The 18,829-nt window shown below is 38.2% G+C and overlaps 1 protein-coding gene across 2 annotated transcripts in view; it reads left to right on the top strand.

Moving 5' to 3' along the window:
- Tfap2d (transcription factor AP-2 delta) overlaps nt 1–18,829 on the top strand; it is a 52,193-nt gene that overhangs the window by 16,876 nt on the left and 16,488 nt on the right. For both annotated transcript variants that reach the window (XM_027392769.2, XM_035453491.1), the window contains 2 exons: nt 14,270–14,411; nt 18,021–18,134. In XM_027392769.2, the coding sequence (XP_027248570.1) occupies nt 14,270–14,411; nt 18,021–18,134 (256 nt within the window). The remainder of the gene's footprint in view (nt 1–14,269; nt 14,412–18,020; nt 18,135–18,829) is intronic.

The following is an 18,829-nucleotide window of genomic DNA, read 5'->3' as shown; positions in this document are numbered from 1 at the left end:
AATTCTGAAAAGGAACTTCCAAAATACAAAACACATGGGCCTGGGCATTGGGGGTAAAGGATGGTTGGCCAGTACTGTGTCCTGAATCTTGCTTTGTGTTTGCTGCTGCTGGGAACTGATCTGTGACAGAGACAACTTACTTATTATCCATATACATGTACTGGTGAGGGTAAGGCAAGGCTATAAGAACATGACTAATTATTGACTAAAAAGGAGATAGCTTTCTGCTCATTTTAAGTAAAAATACTTTTTAAAAATTGCAGTTGCTTTTAAAGGGGAAAACAAGAGATTTGAGATTTGAGACTCACATAAATAGTAGACTAGGAGTAATTCATTCCCTCCACCCCAGGGATTCTAAAACTATTTTCTCAACTATCTAAAACTTGTCTACTAGCTTTATTTTTTTTGAATTTCAGGACTTACTTATTTTTAATTAATGTGTACAGCTTTATTTCCTGAATGTATCTTTTTATGTATCATGTGTGCTTGGTAGCTGGTGGGGCTATAAAAGGGCATTGGATCCCCTGGAACTGGAGTTACAGACAGTTGTGAGTCACCACTGTGGGTGCTAAGAATCAAACCTGAGTACTCTGGAAGAGCGGCCAGTTCTCTTAACTGTTGATCCATTTCTTCAGTCCCTCTGTCAGATTTCTTTTCAACCTAGAAACTTGTGGAAGAGAATGTGCTATTTCTTCACCATTGTCTATTCACTTCTCTCCTGGATTTTCTATATTATCCATGCATGCATCTTAATGACCAGGAACTAGCCACTTGGGTTTCTTTTAAAGATCTCTTAAGACCAGGCTTGAAACCCTTAAAACCAGCAGGCAAGATGAGATTAGTAGCTTTTCAAACACCCATGCGACCCAGTATATGAGTAAGGATCAGTCATCCCTCATAGTTTGGCATAATATTTGACTACAAAAGAGACAAGATCTTATTCCCATGTCACACATACATTTTTATCTATGTAGATTTAAATACACAACTAAGGAGTAAGTACATCTTCTAACATCTATATGATGAGCTTTTGTCTTCATTTCTCCTTCTTACTCATACTACTGTAATTTTTCAGTTGTCCATTTCAGTGTCTAGACTATAAAAGAGATGTCTGTCTCTAGAATATATAATGGTTTAAAGTTACTTAATCTAGTGGGTTTGTCTTCCCAGAGAGACACTGAAAATAATTTCAGACTCTTCTCCCTCTAGAAAACATTCAGAGCACTCAGTCATGGTATTCCTGTTGTAGCTTTCACAGTGTTGCTCTGTTTTTATTGGTTATAGGCTGTTAAGTGGAAACTTTGCCCCCTGCAGGTCACACTTAACAGCCTCTGCAGAATTAGTTGTTCAAAGGTATACAAGGAGTCAATGATTTAGTCACTGCTGTCCATCTCCTTTTTCTTACCTGCACTTTCCTACAGCCATTAGAATTTAGGGTGGGAGGGAAGTTTAGTTCACCAGAGTGGAAGGCTTTATGGATTCCTCTTGTTGCTTCTGCTGGAACACACAGCCTTCTCAGGCAACCTCCAGGGTTCCAGAAAGCCACTCATTTGTTTGCTATACATGCTTAGAACAGCAGTTGTAAGGGAGGCTGAGTTCTCATAGTTACTTTTCCCTCTTCCTCTTAATCCTATCTTTCTGCTCCCCCACCTCTCTCAACATTGTGGAGCATCCGCAAAAGAAATGTTTTATTTTCAAAGACTGTATATGACTTCTCTTCAGTCTCTGTTAGTTGGAAACTCTTAGTATTGTTACTGTCTTCCTCAGCTTCAAGTATGTAAATTTCCAAACCTACTCTGTTTCCTACCTCATTGAAAGTAGTGTACCACCTGCAAAATCTGTTAATTCTTAGGGTTTATTCCTTGACCTTCTAAGAATAATGCTGTTTTTTTAAAACTGGTATAGAACTTGCAATGGTTAGTTAACCTGTCTATGTTCTATTTTCCTCATTTTTTCTTTTTTAATTTAAATCAGAAACAAGCTTGTTTTACATGTCAATCCCAGTTCCCTCTCCCTTCCCTCCTGCCCTGCCCCCCATTAAACCCTTATCCCATCCCCTTTCTGTTCCCCAGGATGAGTGAAACTTTCCTTGGGGTATCTTCAAAGTCTGTTTATCACTTGGAGCAGGGTCTAGGCCCTCTCCCATGTGTCTAGGCTGAGAGAGTATCCCTCTATGTGGAATGGGTTCTCAAAGTCCATTTGTACACTAGGGGATAAATACTGATCCACTACCAGAGGCCCCATAGATTTCCCAGGCCTCCTAACTGACACCCACGTTCAGGGGGTTTGGGTTGGTCATATAATGGTTTCCCAGCTATCAGTCTGGTGTCCATGAGCTCTCCCTTGTTCAGGTCAGCTGTTTCTGTGGGTTTCTCCAGTCTGGTTTTGACCCCATTGCTCATCACTCCTCCCTCTCTGCAACTAGATTCCAGGAGTTCAGCTCAGCGTTTAGCTGTAGGTGTCTGCTTCTAATTCCATTAGCTACTGGATGAAGGCTTGAGGGTGGCATATAATGTAGTCATCAATCTCATTATTGATAAAGGGGAAGGGCATTTAAGGTAACCTCTCCACTACTGCTTAAATTGTTAGTCGGAGTCATTCTTGTAGATCTCTGGACATTTCCCTAGTGCCAGATTTCCCTCTATTATGGTATCTCTTTTCTTGCTCTACTCTATTCTTCCCCAGACTCAATCTTCCTGGTCACTCATGTCCTCCTTTACCCTCCCCTTCTCCCCTTCTCTTTCTCCTAACTCCCTCTCCTGTCTCCCCAAGCTCCCAATTAGCTCAGGAGATCTTGTCCCTCTCCCCTTCTCCAGGGGACCATCTATGTCTCTGTGAGGGTCCTCCTTGTTTACTAGTTTCTCTGACAGTGTGGATTGTAGGCTAGTAATCTTTGCTCTATGTCTAAAATCCATATATGAGCCATTTCCCTCATTTACAAACAAGGATCTTGGTATCTACAATAACTGGGGGAATGCTAGTTATTACACCTGATATTTCTCTTCCTGTGTTCAGCAGCTTAACACAAGGGAAGCTTGCTTTTTTTCTGTCCACAGTTGAACATATTCCTCATTAGCAGTCTTTTTAGCAGTTTCATCAGGGACCAAGAACCCAGAGTTCTTTTCTGTCTGTACTTGCACATGTCTCTAGGTTCCAAAAACCTCATTGATACAGCTTGAAGAGAGTAAAGGACCAGAACCCATCATCATACCCTGTCTGCTATTTACTACATGAAAATTCATCACTTGGCCGAACCTGAATGTAGGTTGAGCTTGGGCTGTGCTAGAGTGCTAGAAAACATTCATTCTCTCTCTCTCTCTCTCTCTCTCTCTCTCTCTCTCTCTCTCTCTCTCTCTCTCTCTCACGCTCTCTCTCTCTCTCTCTGTGTGTGTGTGTGTGTGTGTGTGTGTGTGTGTGTGTGACTATCTGTCTCTGTCTGTCTCTCTCTCTCTGAAAAAAGTTTTCTCTGCAATAACTCAAGAATATATAAAGAAAAGAGCCGAGTGACCATAGGTTGGTAACATGGCTCAGAAGATAGAGATGCCTGCCACAAGTCTCATGACCTGAGTTTGATCACCTGACTCCAGAAGGTTGCTGTGGCACATGCACCCTCAACCCTCCCACAGAAAATAAAAAATTAATGTAATGAATTCTTTTACTAAAATATATATTCTCAAAAAGATAATGTTTTGATAGTCTAATATCATATATGCACAACACTGTATTAGATGACATTAACTTCAATTAAACACATCACCCAGGTGGCACAGAAGCACCTAAAGCTGATTAATTATTATACTCTAGTTTTCTTTCACCTAAGCCTCAAAGAGTTAAGAGTGTGGCTTCTGGGGATGAGCACACCTGTCGGAAGTCATGTCTACCTATCACTTACTACAGGGAGGTACATCAGTCACGGTAACTGTCCTTATCTATGGAGTAGCATCTTACTCATGAGGTTGTGGTGAGAATTCAGCACAGTATCTGCATGAGGAGGAGCCCAAAGGCAGCGCTCAGTATGTCTTAGTAATCACTATTCTCAAACAAGAAAACTAAAGCAAAGAGATTAACTGTTCTATATAGGATTATACAGTTGGAGACCACAGGGAGAAGAGTCCAGTCCTTCAACTTTTCAAACCCTAAGTCTGTTTTCCGTTTTGATTTGTTTTTGTAGCATGGTGAGCTGCCCTAAACTCAATTCTTAACTTGAGAGAACAGGCTCAGGGTTCAATCTGTTTTTTACCTTGCACAGTGTCCCTGCCATCCCTATGAACTCTAAGCAGGCATTTCCACCTCTTTCATACCTATTACCAACTATAAGGTTATAAAATATTGATAAACCTTCTGCTACTTAATTCCCTAAAGTTCTTCCAATTTGTAGTCATCAACAGCATATTTAAAAAGTTACTGACCAAGTTTACAAAGTGCTTCCACTCAAAACATAATAGATTAATATCTTTAAAATAAATGGAAAGTGTGTGTGTGTGTGTGTGTGTGTGTGTGTGATTCTGGTTGATGAATTCCCAGATATTCTCCTGTCTCCATTTCCCATCTTGCCATAGGAGTGCAGGCATAACAGAAAAGTGCTGCACTATCCACCTCTATTTTCATTCTGGGTTTGCAAACTCAGGCCTCTCCTCTTGCACAGCAATCCTTTTGCCAGCTAAGGCATTGCGCAAACCTAACAGAAGTAATCTTATCATCAATATTCAGTCTACTGTGTCTCTGATCCTAAGCCTGGACAGCTACATTACCGATATGAAGGGAACATCACTTACACAGCAGAAAATGCTTTCCTGTAGGTGAGAGAGCTGGCTTGTGGGTTTATAAGAATTGTAGTCTGTTTTTGTTTTGTTTTTTACTTTAGTGAGAACTATTGCCCACTCCTTTCGACTTTAAGACAGGAAACTAAAACAAAATAAAGACCCTTAGAATCCTTACTCCTGTGTATGAGTGGTGCCATTTGCTCACTCCGTGCTCAGCCCTATCATACATCTAGGGAGTTTAGGAGTTGCCTTCACACAGGCATGAGCAACAGGGGCTGATTTTGATAAATGAAGCTAAAAGGCTACTCTGGAATGACCATGGAATGCATGCAAACAGCTCCTTCGCAGCTTTCTAAAACATCACATCGCATCCCTCATTAGTCGCATCCTGTGATGAAGGTGGTCACTTGCATTCTAAACCTGCATGTGACGTGAAGGGAGAGGCTGGGATGGCTCTGATTGGTGTTCACTTTAGTTACACAACCACCAGGAAGGACAGCAAGCAGGGGACCCCAGTTTTCCCTTTTGCACATAGAGAATCTGACACTGCCATGTCCTTGGGGGCATAGTTTTGCATTTCAAAGCTAACAGTGGAATTGACCTCAATATATTTAATTATCACAAAACTTATGGTAGTCGCTAATTCTAAGGTTTCTTTTTGGCTTTTTCATTCCTTCAGGCCAATGAGAATTACTGATAAATTTCTTTTTAGTAAAAAAAGAGGTTCTAAGAATAAGATTCTGCTTTGATAACTGGTAATTAGGTAACAATTAAATGTTGTTATGTAATATCTGAGGACTCTTTTTTTTCAGGATTCAGTTATTGGCCTCAGCGAACCTGTCTGTCAGATAGGATGCCATGGACACAGGGATACCACTTGGAGATTATCTCCTTAAACCGTCTTCATCCTTGCTACTCTCCTTTTCTCACTCCTCTTTACCATTTTGTGGGGCAGGAGGGTATTTGTTTGTCCAGGCAGAAGAAACAGAATGCTACAAAATTTCCTTTCTGCTTGAAAACATGCTCAAGGGGGTGGGTGAACCTTGTCCTACTCACAGAGAATTCCAGTGTACTCGTGAGCCTGTTGGCCTCCATCTTTGGCCCATTGGTCACTACTCACTCTTGTAATCAGTGGGGTTTACACATCTTTACACTGTTTTCTACTTTCTTTCTTTTCTCTTTTTAAAATTTTGCTTTGAAAAGACTGTGGGCCAGCCTATGGGTGGTTCAAAGACTTAATTTTGATTTTTTTCTATTCCTTACATTTCTTGGAATTCTTACAACTTAAATCATAGATTGTATTGAAATAACAAAAAGTTTTAAAACTATCTTTGTTTAATACACAAAAAAATCTTGAGTTCAAAATGAAATCTTTTTAAGAACAGGGTAGGGAATAGTTTTGTTCCTTTATGTAGATATATATATATATATATGCATACATATATATATATACATATATTCATATATATATATATATATATATTTGGTTTTTCGAGACAGGGTTTCTCTATGTAGCCCTAGCTATTCTAGAACTATCCCTTGTAGACCAAGCTGGCCTCAAACTCACAGAGATCTGCCTGCCTCTACCCGGTATTAAAAGTATTAAAGGCATGTGCCACCCCTGCCTGATACACACACACACACACACACACACACACACACACACACATATGATCTTTGGAGACAAAGTTTCTCTGTGGCTTTGGAGGCTGTCCTGGAACTAGCTCTTGTAGACCAGGCTGGTCTGGTACTCACAGAGATCCGCCTGCCTCTGCCTCCCAAGTGCTGGGATTAAACGCTTGTGCCACCAACGCCCGGTGGCTATGAATATATTTTTAAATAGACAACACATGAAAATGATATAAAATCCAAATGTTATGAAGGGATATACACTCTGTTTCCAAGGCAGCTAGTTGCTTTCACAGAAGAAAGTTAATGCAATTTATCCCTCTGTTTCATTCCAAGAGTATACGTATGTATGTGCTCATTTCATTTTTAAAATAAATTATAGTATTCTATGACATGACTTTGTACTTTATGTCTTTGTACTTTGTCTTAATAATGATTCTTTTCCTAATACATATGAGTTTGTACTTTGTCTTAAAAACGATTCTTTTCTTAATACATATGAGTTGTTGGTTCTTTAAAACATTGATGATATTACATTGAGTAAATACATTATAATGTATTTTTATATTTAATTATTTCTTTTACCTTTTGAGTTTAATATATTTACATCATTTCCCCTTTCCCTTTAATCCTTTCAAAGCCTCCCATATGCTCCTCCTTGCTCTCTTTCAAATCCAAGGCATCTTTTTTCATTAATTGTTTTTAAAATACAAATAACAATATACAGATTAAGCCAGTTGTACTTATGTGTTGAGGAATACACACACACACACACACACACACACACACACACACACACACACACTGCAATTTAGTGAGTCTTTTATTTAATATATCTAAAACATTTTCAGCTTTTGACCATTTAAATAGTGCTACAATGAATAGCTTTGTATTTGTAGGCATACTTATACAGACAACCAAGAACATCTATGGGAAATTCTTAGGAACAATATTTCAGACTCAAAGAATAATGTGTCTGAAATTTTGATAGCCTATAGACAGGTTATTCTTAGTCGCTGTTATAAATGTGTAGTCTTATTTCAATGTGGTTAAGATATTTGAGTGGTAGAGCCTCCCTGTACTTTTACATAAATGATTTGCTCTAAAATTTTTAATGTTTGCTAGCTTGATGGATTGGAGAAGAATGTTCTTAAAGTCTAGACTCAACACATGCTTAGGCATTTATGAGCTTTGCTTTCTATGCACTGACTTTGTGTTTATAAAGTAACTTTTGGTATTTTTATATTATAGCAAAGCTAATTGTTGCAAACCTCCTTACAGCCCCCATCCCCCAGATTTCAAATGTTTACTGATACAGGCATTTTTGCTTGTTTAAGTCTTTCATTAAAATTTGTTACCTCATAATTTCAGACGTGTATGTTTACAGTGTTCTCTAGTCATAGTCGCTATCCCATTGTCCTCTTTTATTACTTTCTTCTTCTCAACATTTTCAGGTATTTGGCATGCCTGTTGATGAAATCATATTTCTCCTGTAGTATTTGAAATTCCACTTTGATTTTAGTACCTCAAAAGGGGCCCTTCAGTTTCAAAATCACAAAAGAATCCTCCCAGTTTTTTTTTCTTTTTATTATTACTTTGTGGTTTAACTTTCTATACTTAAATCTTTGATCCATCTGGGATTTGTTTTGCTCTTGGATATATGGTATACATCCAACTTTATTTCTTTCCAGATGGCCACCCAGTTGTCCCAACACCTTTTATTGATAATTCACCATTTCCCTACAAGCTTGAAAGACAAGTACATTTCTCAATTTGAGTATACTTTTTGAGTAGAACAATGTCTTTGTTTCCTTAGTCATGCTATTTTTATTCCTATTACCACATTTTCTTTCTTGTTTTCAGAACTTATACCAGCCAAATATGTCAGTCTTTTAAGAAGATACAGCTAGACAGAACTCATACAACTTACCAGTAACTCGGTGGTTACTGCTTTTCCTCCCTGATGTAACCCACAGAATCCTTACAGGGGATTATGTGTAGTCCATCTGCATATGCTTTTCCCTCCTCTTAGGGGAGAGATTTTCCACCACAGCTGAACAGAACGATTTCAGGAGCTTTCGAAAAAGGCTCATGCCCTAATACCAGAGATTAACTGATACTGGTGAAATCTAATAGTTTTTTTTTTAAGCAAAACCATGAGCTAGAAGTATAGCAAGGGTTCAGAAACTATGTCTTCAAGTGTAGCTTGTTTTTATTAAACAGCTACACTTACATAATGATTGACTCTTGTTTACATGAGTTTGTAGTATTAAGGTAATCTTTCTAGAAAGTTTCTTTTGTTTGGTTTTTGTGCTATATTTGTTGGAGTGCCTAACAAGACTGTGATGATTAACCAGTTGTCACAGATCAGGTATTCTGATAATTGCAGGGTACTGGAGGAAGTACAGAACTATTGCTTTGGAAAACACAATGTGGATGTTTGAAAATAATCATCATTTATCTAGAGAAATTGCCAGATTATAAAACAAAGATGCAATGAGGTAGTGCTGTGTAGACTGCAGAAGAAGAAGATTGAACACATAGCAGAAATGTTAACTTTGTGCTTCAGCTCTAGGATTTAATTGTAATTTCATATTCTTTATTTGCAGAGACTTGCAGTGCAGACATCTCAAAGCTGCGCATAACTCCAGATGCAGGAAATCCCATGCCTTGCAGCCTCCAGTCACCCATAAACACATGGCACACAGTCACAAAGTCACACACACATACAAGTGAATGAAACTAAATCTTTAAGAATAATAAATTAAGATCCATTCCTTTTGAAACCCAAATCTCACTAGTCAATTGACTTTTGATCAGAAAACACTTTGCCATTAACTTCCCACTTAAATTGTTTTCTAATATTTTCTCTCAGAATTTTACTTTTGCTTGGGTGTATGCAAAATGAGTCCCCAGAAACCTGGCAAGCAAGTTGCATGCTGGCTGGCATTTGTTGCGTTGTTTTGGAATCCATTTGCTTTTTAAGAGCATCATTTAACAAATCATCACCTAAAACACAGAATCATCCCTCTGTGGTTTCCCATTTTGCAGATGGGGATGCATTATCAATTGGCACACACACCCTAAAGCCTTTGCAAGCATTCCTCTCATTAGTGTGGACTTAACAACTGAGACAGACTTGATATGAAATAAAATGAATTTAGTTTTCAAAGTGAGGATGTTGCTGCTTGTGCTTAAAGGGTAAATGTCCAAGTGGCATACTAAAATGAAATAAACAGAAAGTTTAACCCTGCTCAGTACTACAGCATCTTATCCATCCTTTAGAGAAGGAAGGGGTCAGTGGCCACATATGAGACAGGCAGGGGAAATGTTTTTGGTCCTTCCTAGGATGCTCTTTCCACCACAGGTTACTGCTCAATGCTCAAAGTCAGAGAAACTCATAGATCTTTTTTTCCACAATCAAAACTCGTAGAGGCTTATCCACATACTTTTCTGACACTAAATTTTGTTTTTCTTAAGCCTGTTGGCACTAAGATACCCACTCTGAAGAATTCCACTTTGTATGTTTCATTGTTATAGAATACTGTGTGTTTTGGTTGATGGCTCCATTATCCATTCATTCTTAGATTTTCAAAAGCAAAGCTTTTGTGCCATGATACCCACTCTTTAACTACATATCAGAATGTCTTCACTTGCCACTTCTTTGATGTGGCATCAGTATACATCCTGTAACAATGTTACACTGCAAGTCGAAGAAAGCAGTAAACAGAACTAAGGGAAGGAAGGATCCGGCTGTCAGTGTAAATGTAAATAGCAGCTGTTCTCAAACTGTTTTTAAAACTACCACACAGTGAGAGCTTTGCATAAAATGGGACAAATCATTAAGAATCAGGTTTTTCGCAAAACTCAAGAAGCATGCTGCCCTCTTACTGGTACTGTTTATCTATATCAGCAGTTCTCAACCTGTGAGTGGCACCCCTTTGAGGTCGAGGGACCTTCTCACTGGTGTTGCCTAAGACCTTTCTAAAGCACATTATGATTCATAGCAGTGGCAAAATTACAGTTATAAAGAAGCAACAAAAATAATTTTATGGTTGTGGGGTCACCACAACATGAGGAACTGCACTGAACGGTTTCAGCCTTTGGAAGGTGGAGAACCTCCGATCTGTCTTAGATATCTGGATATGTATGAATGATGGATTGTGCGGCTTCTCTGATAGATGCAACTTGGCTTGCTATTCAAAGGGGGAAGGGCGCACAGTCCATGCTGTCATTGGACTGGTTTGAAATGACCTTTGCCTGCTAAGAACTGCAAGTTTATCCTCTGGTCAGGTGTAATCGCATTCATTACTTGATGGGTCCAACCTTTTATCTTCCAAGTGTGAAATTTCAAAAATAATTCACTTTGTCATTTTTTTAAGTAAAAGTGAGCATTCTGCATGGCATTACTATGTACTTTAAAAACATCTTTATTTCATTTCTTCAAAAATATGCATGTATCTTCTTCTTGAATCAGTTAGGCTGATAAACTGTTGATAATTAACATTTTAAAAATGCTGCTTGTTCATTATAGCAGTACTCAAAACAATGGCCCCATTAAATACTGGGCCCTTCATATTTAGTCATAAATAAAGAGACCCTTCATATTTAGTCATAGCACCTCTGTTTTAAATGGAGAGAAATTTGATATTTCCACACAAGTCTTAGCATTGCTTGTTTGTGCTGTGTGGGGCATGCCTTAGCCAGCCAATTCGCAAAATGCGACTGTACTGATAGTCTTGTTTCATTGAGACTTTTATCCCTGTTGAGTTAGGTTCTTTTAAAAAGTTCTAGAATAGGTTATCTCATATTTTGAGAAGGAGAGAAATGTTTGCAACACACGAGATTAGATGAGAAAAATCACTGGTGAGATTAGCATCTATTGATAATAAATAAAACATAAATATAGTTGCATCAATGAAACTGCATTTTAAACATTTATTGATACTTGTTCACTTTGAAAATTCCAAGCCAGTTTCCAGTTACATCTGTCAGATACAGCAGGTTACCTCGTTGTTCAAATGCTCTTTTCTGAAATAGACAAAAAGGAACCCTTCATGCAAAACAGAAACAAACAAAAAAACTTCTTTTTAAAAATGATCTTAGTTTGAATTGTGTGTGTCTGTGTAGGGATGTGCATGAGCACAGGTATCCGTGGAGACCAGAAGAGGGTATGATATCTCCTAGAACTGGAGTTACAGGCAGTCGTGTAGTGGGTGCTGGGAAATAAACTTGATCCTCTGTGAGAGTGGTGTACATGTTCAACTGCTCAGCCACTTCTCCAATGCTCCAACAGTTTATATTTATCCAGTAGACACAAAGCATATATACCAGGGTAAAGGTGTATCTCAAGGGTACAAATACTTGCCTAGCATGCACACACCCCTGACCTGAGGATGCTCTCATTCCCTTTCACTCTTTCTCAGCCAACATATATACACATCATACCCACAAATCATGATTGAAGTGTCCCTAGTCTTGCTTCTTTTATTTAGCATACTTTGTTGGAAAAATTTGAAAAGACTAAATATGGAGCCCCAGTTAGTGATATACAAACATATTTTTAAGAGATGAATGAAATGTATTATTTCTTCTGAAAATAACAAGGATAGAGGTGTAGTATAAAGAATAGCTATGTGATAGAGCACACTTAGTGTACAGAGAAGGGACATATGGGTTTTTATTGTAAAATTCCTTCAGCTTTGCTCTGTGTTTTCAAAAGTGTACCTGAGAAAAATTTTATTATAAGTTTTAGCTATTAAAAAAAGTCGAGTATCTTTTTTGTGAAGACTACTTCCTGAATATTAGTTTCTTCGTGTTATGTGACTCTCAGCTGCCTTCCTGCTTTGTATAGCTGCTAACTTTGTGAACATATATTTCCCAAACTGAAAGGCTTATTTTTAAGAGAAAAACCATATTTTACTAAGATCATTTTAATGATGTCACCTAGCCTGCCTGTATTCATCTCTTCATATCTATGAGTGGCTCTCCTCTTAACATAGCCTCTGAATTATCTTTATGCACTCCTGGTGTCCATTCATCAACTAGTCTGTTATTCTGTGGGCACACAGCAAGTTCAAGTCTGTAACTGCTTAGAGTGTGACATTAGACAGTTATTAAATAAGGGTCACATGATATTGTCATCAACCTGTTTTTTTTATTCACTTCTCCATGATTACCACCTTCTCTGAACTATTATAAAACACTCTAATAATCATTTGATATTCGTAATACCACATCTCCTATCCCCATAACACCAATGCACATGGGAAGGCTATATACAGTGCTTACAAAGACACAATGAAAAGCATAAACTACTAGTGTAGTATTCAATTTCTTCTTACTGTTATGGATTCTAGTATTGTCATTACTGTTTCAGTGTGTATGTGCGTGTGCGTGTGCATGTGTGTGTGCGTGTGTGTGTGTGTGTGTGTGTGTGTGTGTGTGTGTGTACATACTAGACAGAGGTCAGAGGATAATCTTGTAAAATCTATTCCTCCTTCCACCTTCCTGTTGGCTCCAGGGATTGAACTCAATGTTCAGGTTTATGAGGAAAGAATTTTATCCATTGAGTCATTTTGTCATGTTCACCGCACTTGGCTTTTAGACAGGGTTTCATGTAGCCCTAGTTGGCCTCAAGCTAGCTCTTTAGCTGCTTGGTTTTGTGCTAAGCTGGCTAGCAATCAAATCCAGGGCCTCATACACACTAGGGAAGCATTCCAACAACTGAATTACATGGGTCCCCAACCTGGAGATAGCAGTATTTTGAGGCCCACTTTGTCTTCCCTATAACACCTGATTAAGACTGCCTTGAATATGGGTTGGAAAGATGACTCAGTGGTTAAAAGCACTGGCTATTCTTCCAGAGGATCCAGAATCAATTCTCAGTACATGATAACTCAGAACAATTCCTAACATGCAGGTCAAACACCAGTGTGTACACACGCATACACAAGATTGCCTTGAATAAAGTTGTCACTTAGTACATATGTTGTAAAGATGGAATTTGTATATTTGTGTGTGGGTATGCACTTGCTCACATGGATATCTGTGGTGCTGGGGATTAAACCTCATGCCTTGTGCATGGTAGGGAAGCAGTTTATGACTGAACTGTTCTAACTCTGAAAGTTGGATTTTTAAATCAAGTTTACCCATCAGATAAGATTTTTGCTTACCTAATTTTTTAAAACACTGATCTTTACACTGTCCTCCTTCAGTAAATAATAGTTTCTTGGCAAGATATTCTTACCCCACTCCTTAAAATTTTACTTGCAATCAAGATTTTGTGGACAAACAGAACATGTTTATGATTTTACTATGTTCTGCATTGTCTGAAATAGAGCAGTATTTCAGAGTCTTCTGGAAGGCCTGATGCTGATAGTGCTATACACATAATAAACTATCTCTAACAGAGCGATGTGAAATTGGTGTAACTATTCCATTTTACTAAGTGTAACAACTTTCAAAGTCTCTTAAGCCCACTGCTAGATATTTTGATCAGTCTCATGGAAAAGCCGTCAGAATGGCTCCTTTATAGATTATGGACATCGGGCTGAAAGAGCAAATAGAATCTTGGAAGCCATTCTTCTGTCAGGTCATAAGACAGAAAAGGGTCAAAACTCCTGAGTCTTGCCTTTGTCCTATTTTTCTTCTCAGTTTTCCACAGTTTTGCCTAGAAAGTTCTCTATTCCCTTGTTTCCATTGGCATTCCTCCCAGGTGACATTCCCTCCCATTGTTTTTCTTACATTGTATAAATTGGATAGAAACAAAATAATGCATCTGAACACAGCCATGTGTGAGAGTTGGGAAAACTCCCAGCATTGCTCTTATAAGGTAGGCTATGTGTAAGACAGTGACCTGTGTTTTCTGCCAACAGGGGAGGCTTTGCACTTGGCTCGGGATTTTGGCTACACATGTGAAACAGAGTTCCCAGCCAAGGCAGTAGGAGAACATCTCGCCAGACAACATATGGAACAGAAAGAACAGACAGCACGAAAAAAGATGATCCTAGCCACCAAGTAAGTGCCATGGAGATGCCTCTGTGGACCTTCATGCCCTGTTTTCCTGTTTTCTTTGATGGAAGACAATCTAGAATGCACGAGTTCTCTAAAACAAGGGGGCTCAAACTCCAACATCTAAATACATTCACCAGAACTCTCTATTATTGGTACCAAAGCATAAAGGTTCACATGATTAGACATGGTACTATCAAAGAAATTCTCAGTAAAATATACAGAAATTAGGTCAACTATATTCCTCAACAGCTAAAGGCATATACCGCCGAGGCTGACAAACCGAGTTCAATCCCAAGTTCTCCCATTACGGAAAGAAAGAACAGACTCCTGCAAGTTACCATCTGCCTTCCTCCTGTGTATTATGACATGTGAATGCACACACACACACACACACACACACACACACACACACACACAGAGAGAGAGAGAGAGAGAGAGAGAGAGAGAATGTATAAAATATAATAAAAATTTAAAATATACATTTAACTACAAAATTCTTTCAGTGAGATATCAATCACTGATTTGCATGTGCAGATTGATCTATATGATTCTTTGCTACTTTGATAAATAATAGATTTCATTGTATTTAAGTATATTTTATAAAACACATAGTTACGGGAAAATGGCATTGGTTAAGTGCAGTTACCCTCCAAAACCCTTTTTGCTTCTAGTGTTTGGTAATTAACCAAATATTTTGGTAGAATTTAGATAATTGTTTAGGCAGGGAGACAGAAACTAGATACATTTTGAAACAGACATGATTCTTGTTCATTTGATTGATAGAAAACACAGGAAAGTTTCATTGTTAAATTGGAAATAAATATGCTTCACTTTGATGTATGTTAAGCAACGTCAGAACAGCTAGTGATCTCAGCTGAGTGGCGATAGTTTAATATCAATCATCAGTAGAAATACCAAACTTTAAATCCAGAAATCAGCTGAAATTTTTTGCCTCCTTAAGGACAATGATGTAAGGGATAAAGTTAGAAAGCTGTGAGTCACTGAAGATCATCTTTGTTACATAATTCATAACATGACACTTTGTTTCCAGACAAAAGAGTCTTTCATAGCTTTAGAAACAAAAGTTTAAATAAGAACGAAAGTAGTCAGAATAATAGTTCTGTAACTGTCCCAGGGACAGGGTGGTAATTACCACTGAATCCTGCAGGATCCTCATCTGTATTTAAGTACCTATGGTGTCCTAGGTCAGCAAGTTAAGGGACAAGACTAAAAACTCCAACTGGCAGCCCTGATGTTGCTTCTGCTAGAGTGAGATGTCCTGTGCTGAGTGACCTCCTGAGAGGTCAAAATCGCCAAGCTTTGATTTCCTTTTTTTATTTACCACAGTGATTATAACTTGCAGTGTTGTTTGGACATGCATGAGGCTGCCTTGTAAATCTATAAATTAATTTAGTCAATGATCCAAATAATCAGCAGTGTTCAGTTGCTTAAAATTTATTTCAATTGGAGAGAAAACTAAGATGATGTGTAGTCAGTCTAATCTTTGCAGGGAAAAAAGACTGTAATGATGGGCTACTGTGCAAGAATTCCTATCATTTGTCAAAACTGGGGCATGAAGATGTATTATGTTTTTCGTTAGATTTAGAACAAATGTAACATTGTTTCACTCTATGTAACATAGAAACCTGGAGATGGTGGCACCACAAAATGCCATCAAATAAATAAGTAAAATTGCACTCAGCTATTAAAACTCAACTAGTATCCTCAAACCTACCTAGTTTCACTTCAGAGAAAGGGGTTACATAAAAATGAATAAAGCAAATTTTCAACAACACACTTGGCAAAAAGAAAAATTGAGTCTCATTCTCCATAGGAAAAGGACACAAGTCACTTCTTGCCAAATTCAATAAAATTTAGCCATCAAACAGCAGGAAATCAGACTGAAACTTTATCAGAAGTAAATTGTACTTTATCACCTTAAAATTTTATCACCTTAAAATTTTTATTACCTTTATTTTAGTGTGTGTGTGTGTGTGTGTGTGTGTGTGTGTGTGTGTGTGTGTGTATTTGTGTACATACCAGGGTATTCAAGTGGAGGTGAGAAGACAATCTGCAGAAAGCTAGTTCGTCCTCCGTGTGGATCCAGGAAATAAAACTGAAGTCTCAGTCTTGGTAGCAAGAACTTCACCTACTGAGACACCTCGCCAGCCCTCTTGTCACTTTTATTTATAAATGTTTGTCAGTAGAACAAATGTTTTGGAGCAGAGCTGTTACTTTCTTCATGTTCATTTGAGATGATCTGACCTTTCTGTATTTGCTCATGACGACACTGAAGGCCAAACCACTGTATTTTATAGAAGCCCATTGTGAAAACACACATACGTACAAAACAACCTGCCATCCCTTGAATATTGGGTGTTCTTACCATATATGAAGAATCCTTTCAAGAAATTCCTCCATGCTTACTGACTTTATTTTATAGCTGCTATGTTAATTCACTGTATTATGCATTTTTAAACGTATTTTCTGGCCTGGGAAGTGGCTCAGTGAATGAAATTCATTTGTCCCACAAGCATAAGTACCTGAATTTGAATTCCCAGAAGACACATAAAGCCAGGTATGATAGCACAGGCATGAAATCCCAGTGCAGCTGTAGTGAAATAGGAGGGAGAGACAAGATAATCCCAGGAGGATCATGGGCCAGCTAGTCTGCTGTTCTCAGGGGCAAAACAACAGAGGTACTTCTATAAATATATGAGAGTGAAGTCTGACATTGGGGGTTATCTCTGACCTGCACACATGCACCATAGCATGTGCACATCCACTCTCACACACTGAAAGGAATACACACACACACACACACACACACACACACACACACACACACCAACATCCCCGAAATTTTAAAATAGTGTTTTCTTAAATGTCACATTTCTTTACAATTATGCCATTTGGATTTATGCATTACAAGGGCTTAACTGTTAGTCATGACACACAGAAATGTTTCTGGTTAAACAAAGACAGAATTCCTAGTCGCATAAGACAAGAAGAGCAGCAAGAAATCCTCGGTAAAATGTCAGCTCAGGCTGGTGGACTTATCTTGGAGTAAGGGATAATCTACTTCAAACATTGAGGCATCCAAAAGGTGAAAAAGGAAATTATATTGCAATATTGAGGGAAGGAATTTTCAATAGTTGACTTGAATTAACAGTTGACCTAGGATAGCACAGGTACTTAAATACAGATGAGGATCCTGCAAGATTCAGTGGAAAATGTAAGCCTATAACTTTCATTAAATTTATCTGTAGATATAATGTACTAAAATTGTGATATTTTTAAGAAGGATTGATAATTACAGTTCTCTGCTATGAATTTCCTTTTATCCTGGGATTAAAGTGTAATGATTCACTTTAAGAATGAACATGAATTCAGTGCTGGAGCAATTGTTTGCTGGAACTCTTTCACAAGCATCTTTTGGTCCGGGCCTTTTGGAGCAAAGTGACTACATGTTGTATATGGAACTTGAGACTGCTGACCGAAACGTCCTCCTGGTCTCCTTTAAAGTGGGGGTCAGACATTGATCGATAGTATCACACGAAATTAAATGTCCATTTCAAGGCTTCAATTTCAGTCTTGTGCTTTTTGTTGTAGACAAATTTGTAAAGAATTCCAAGACCTCCTGAGTCAAGATAGATCCCCCCTGGGATCCTCCAGACCCACTCCCATTCTAGACCTGGACATCCAAAGGCACTTAACACATTTCAGGTAAGAGGGCTCTCCCATCCGTTCAAATTCTAAGTGGCTAAACCACACCCAACCCTCCAGACTTCTGAGCTGCAGTCGCAGTATCAGTGAGAGATATACTCGTATGTTAAAACAGAGAGTGCTGTACTGTTAGGAATGCTGTAAAGGACACTTTAGATTGGATCATGTACAGATGATATAAATGTATAGTTTAGATTCCAGGGGTTGGAAATCTGAGAATGAGGTATTGGCAGATTCGGTATCTGATATGGGCTCTCTCTCTTCAGACCCTTTAATGGCTGTACTGTGTGATGAAAGGTGCCAACAACCTTCCAGGAAACTTCATAACGCAGGAATTCAGTCTTCCATGACTTAATCATCCCCTGTGGATGCTCATCTTAGTGTTGTATTGTATAGTTTCAATGTATGAATCTGAGGAGAGCAAGACAGTGACAGCCTGAATTAGAAAAAAAAATAGTAATTGAAGCATCTTAGAAGAGAATATTTACTATCTTCTTGTATTTATCAAGAAACTATGGCTTCGTGAAAATGAATATGATTAGATAAAGGAATACTAAGAAGTTTTGGACCAAGATTCTGAAATCTTTTAAACACTTACTAATGTTGCTGGGTAAATTGTTAACTGAACAGATGTGACTGAAGATAACTAAACATCATTGACTAAATTTTTAAGAGTATGTTAATAATTTCTGTAC

This window comes from Cricetulus griseus (genome assembly GCF_003668045.3).
Source record: "Cricetulus griseus strain 17A/GY chromosome 1 unlocalized genomic scaffold, alternate assembly CriGri-PICRH-1.0 chr1_1, whole genome shotgun sequence".
NCBI classification, from domain to species: Eukaryota; Metazoa; Chordata; class Mammalia; order Rodentia; family Cricetidae; genus Cricetulus; species Cricetulus griseus.
The sequence above is the reverse complement of the archived record's forward strand: the minus strand, read 5'-3'. Positions and strand labels throughout refer to the sequence as shown.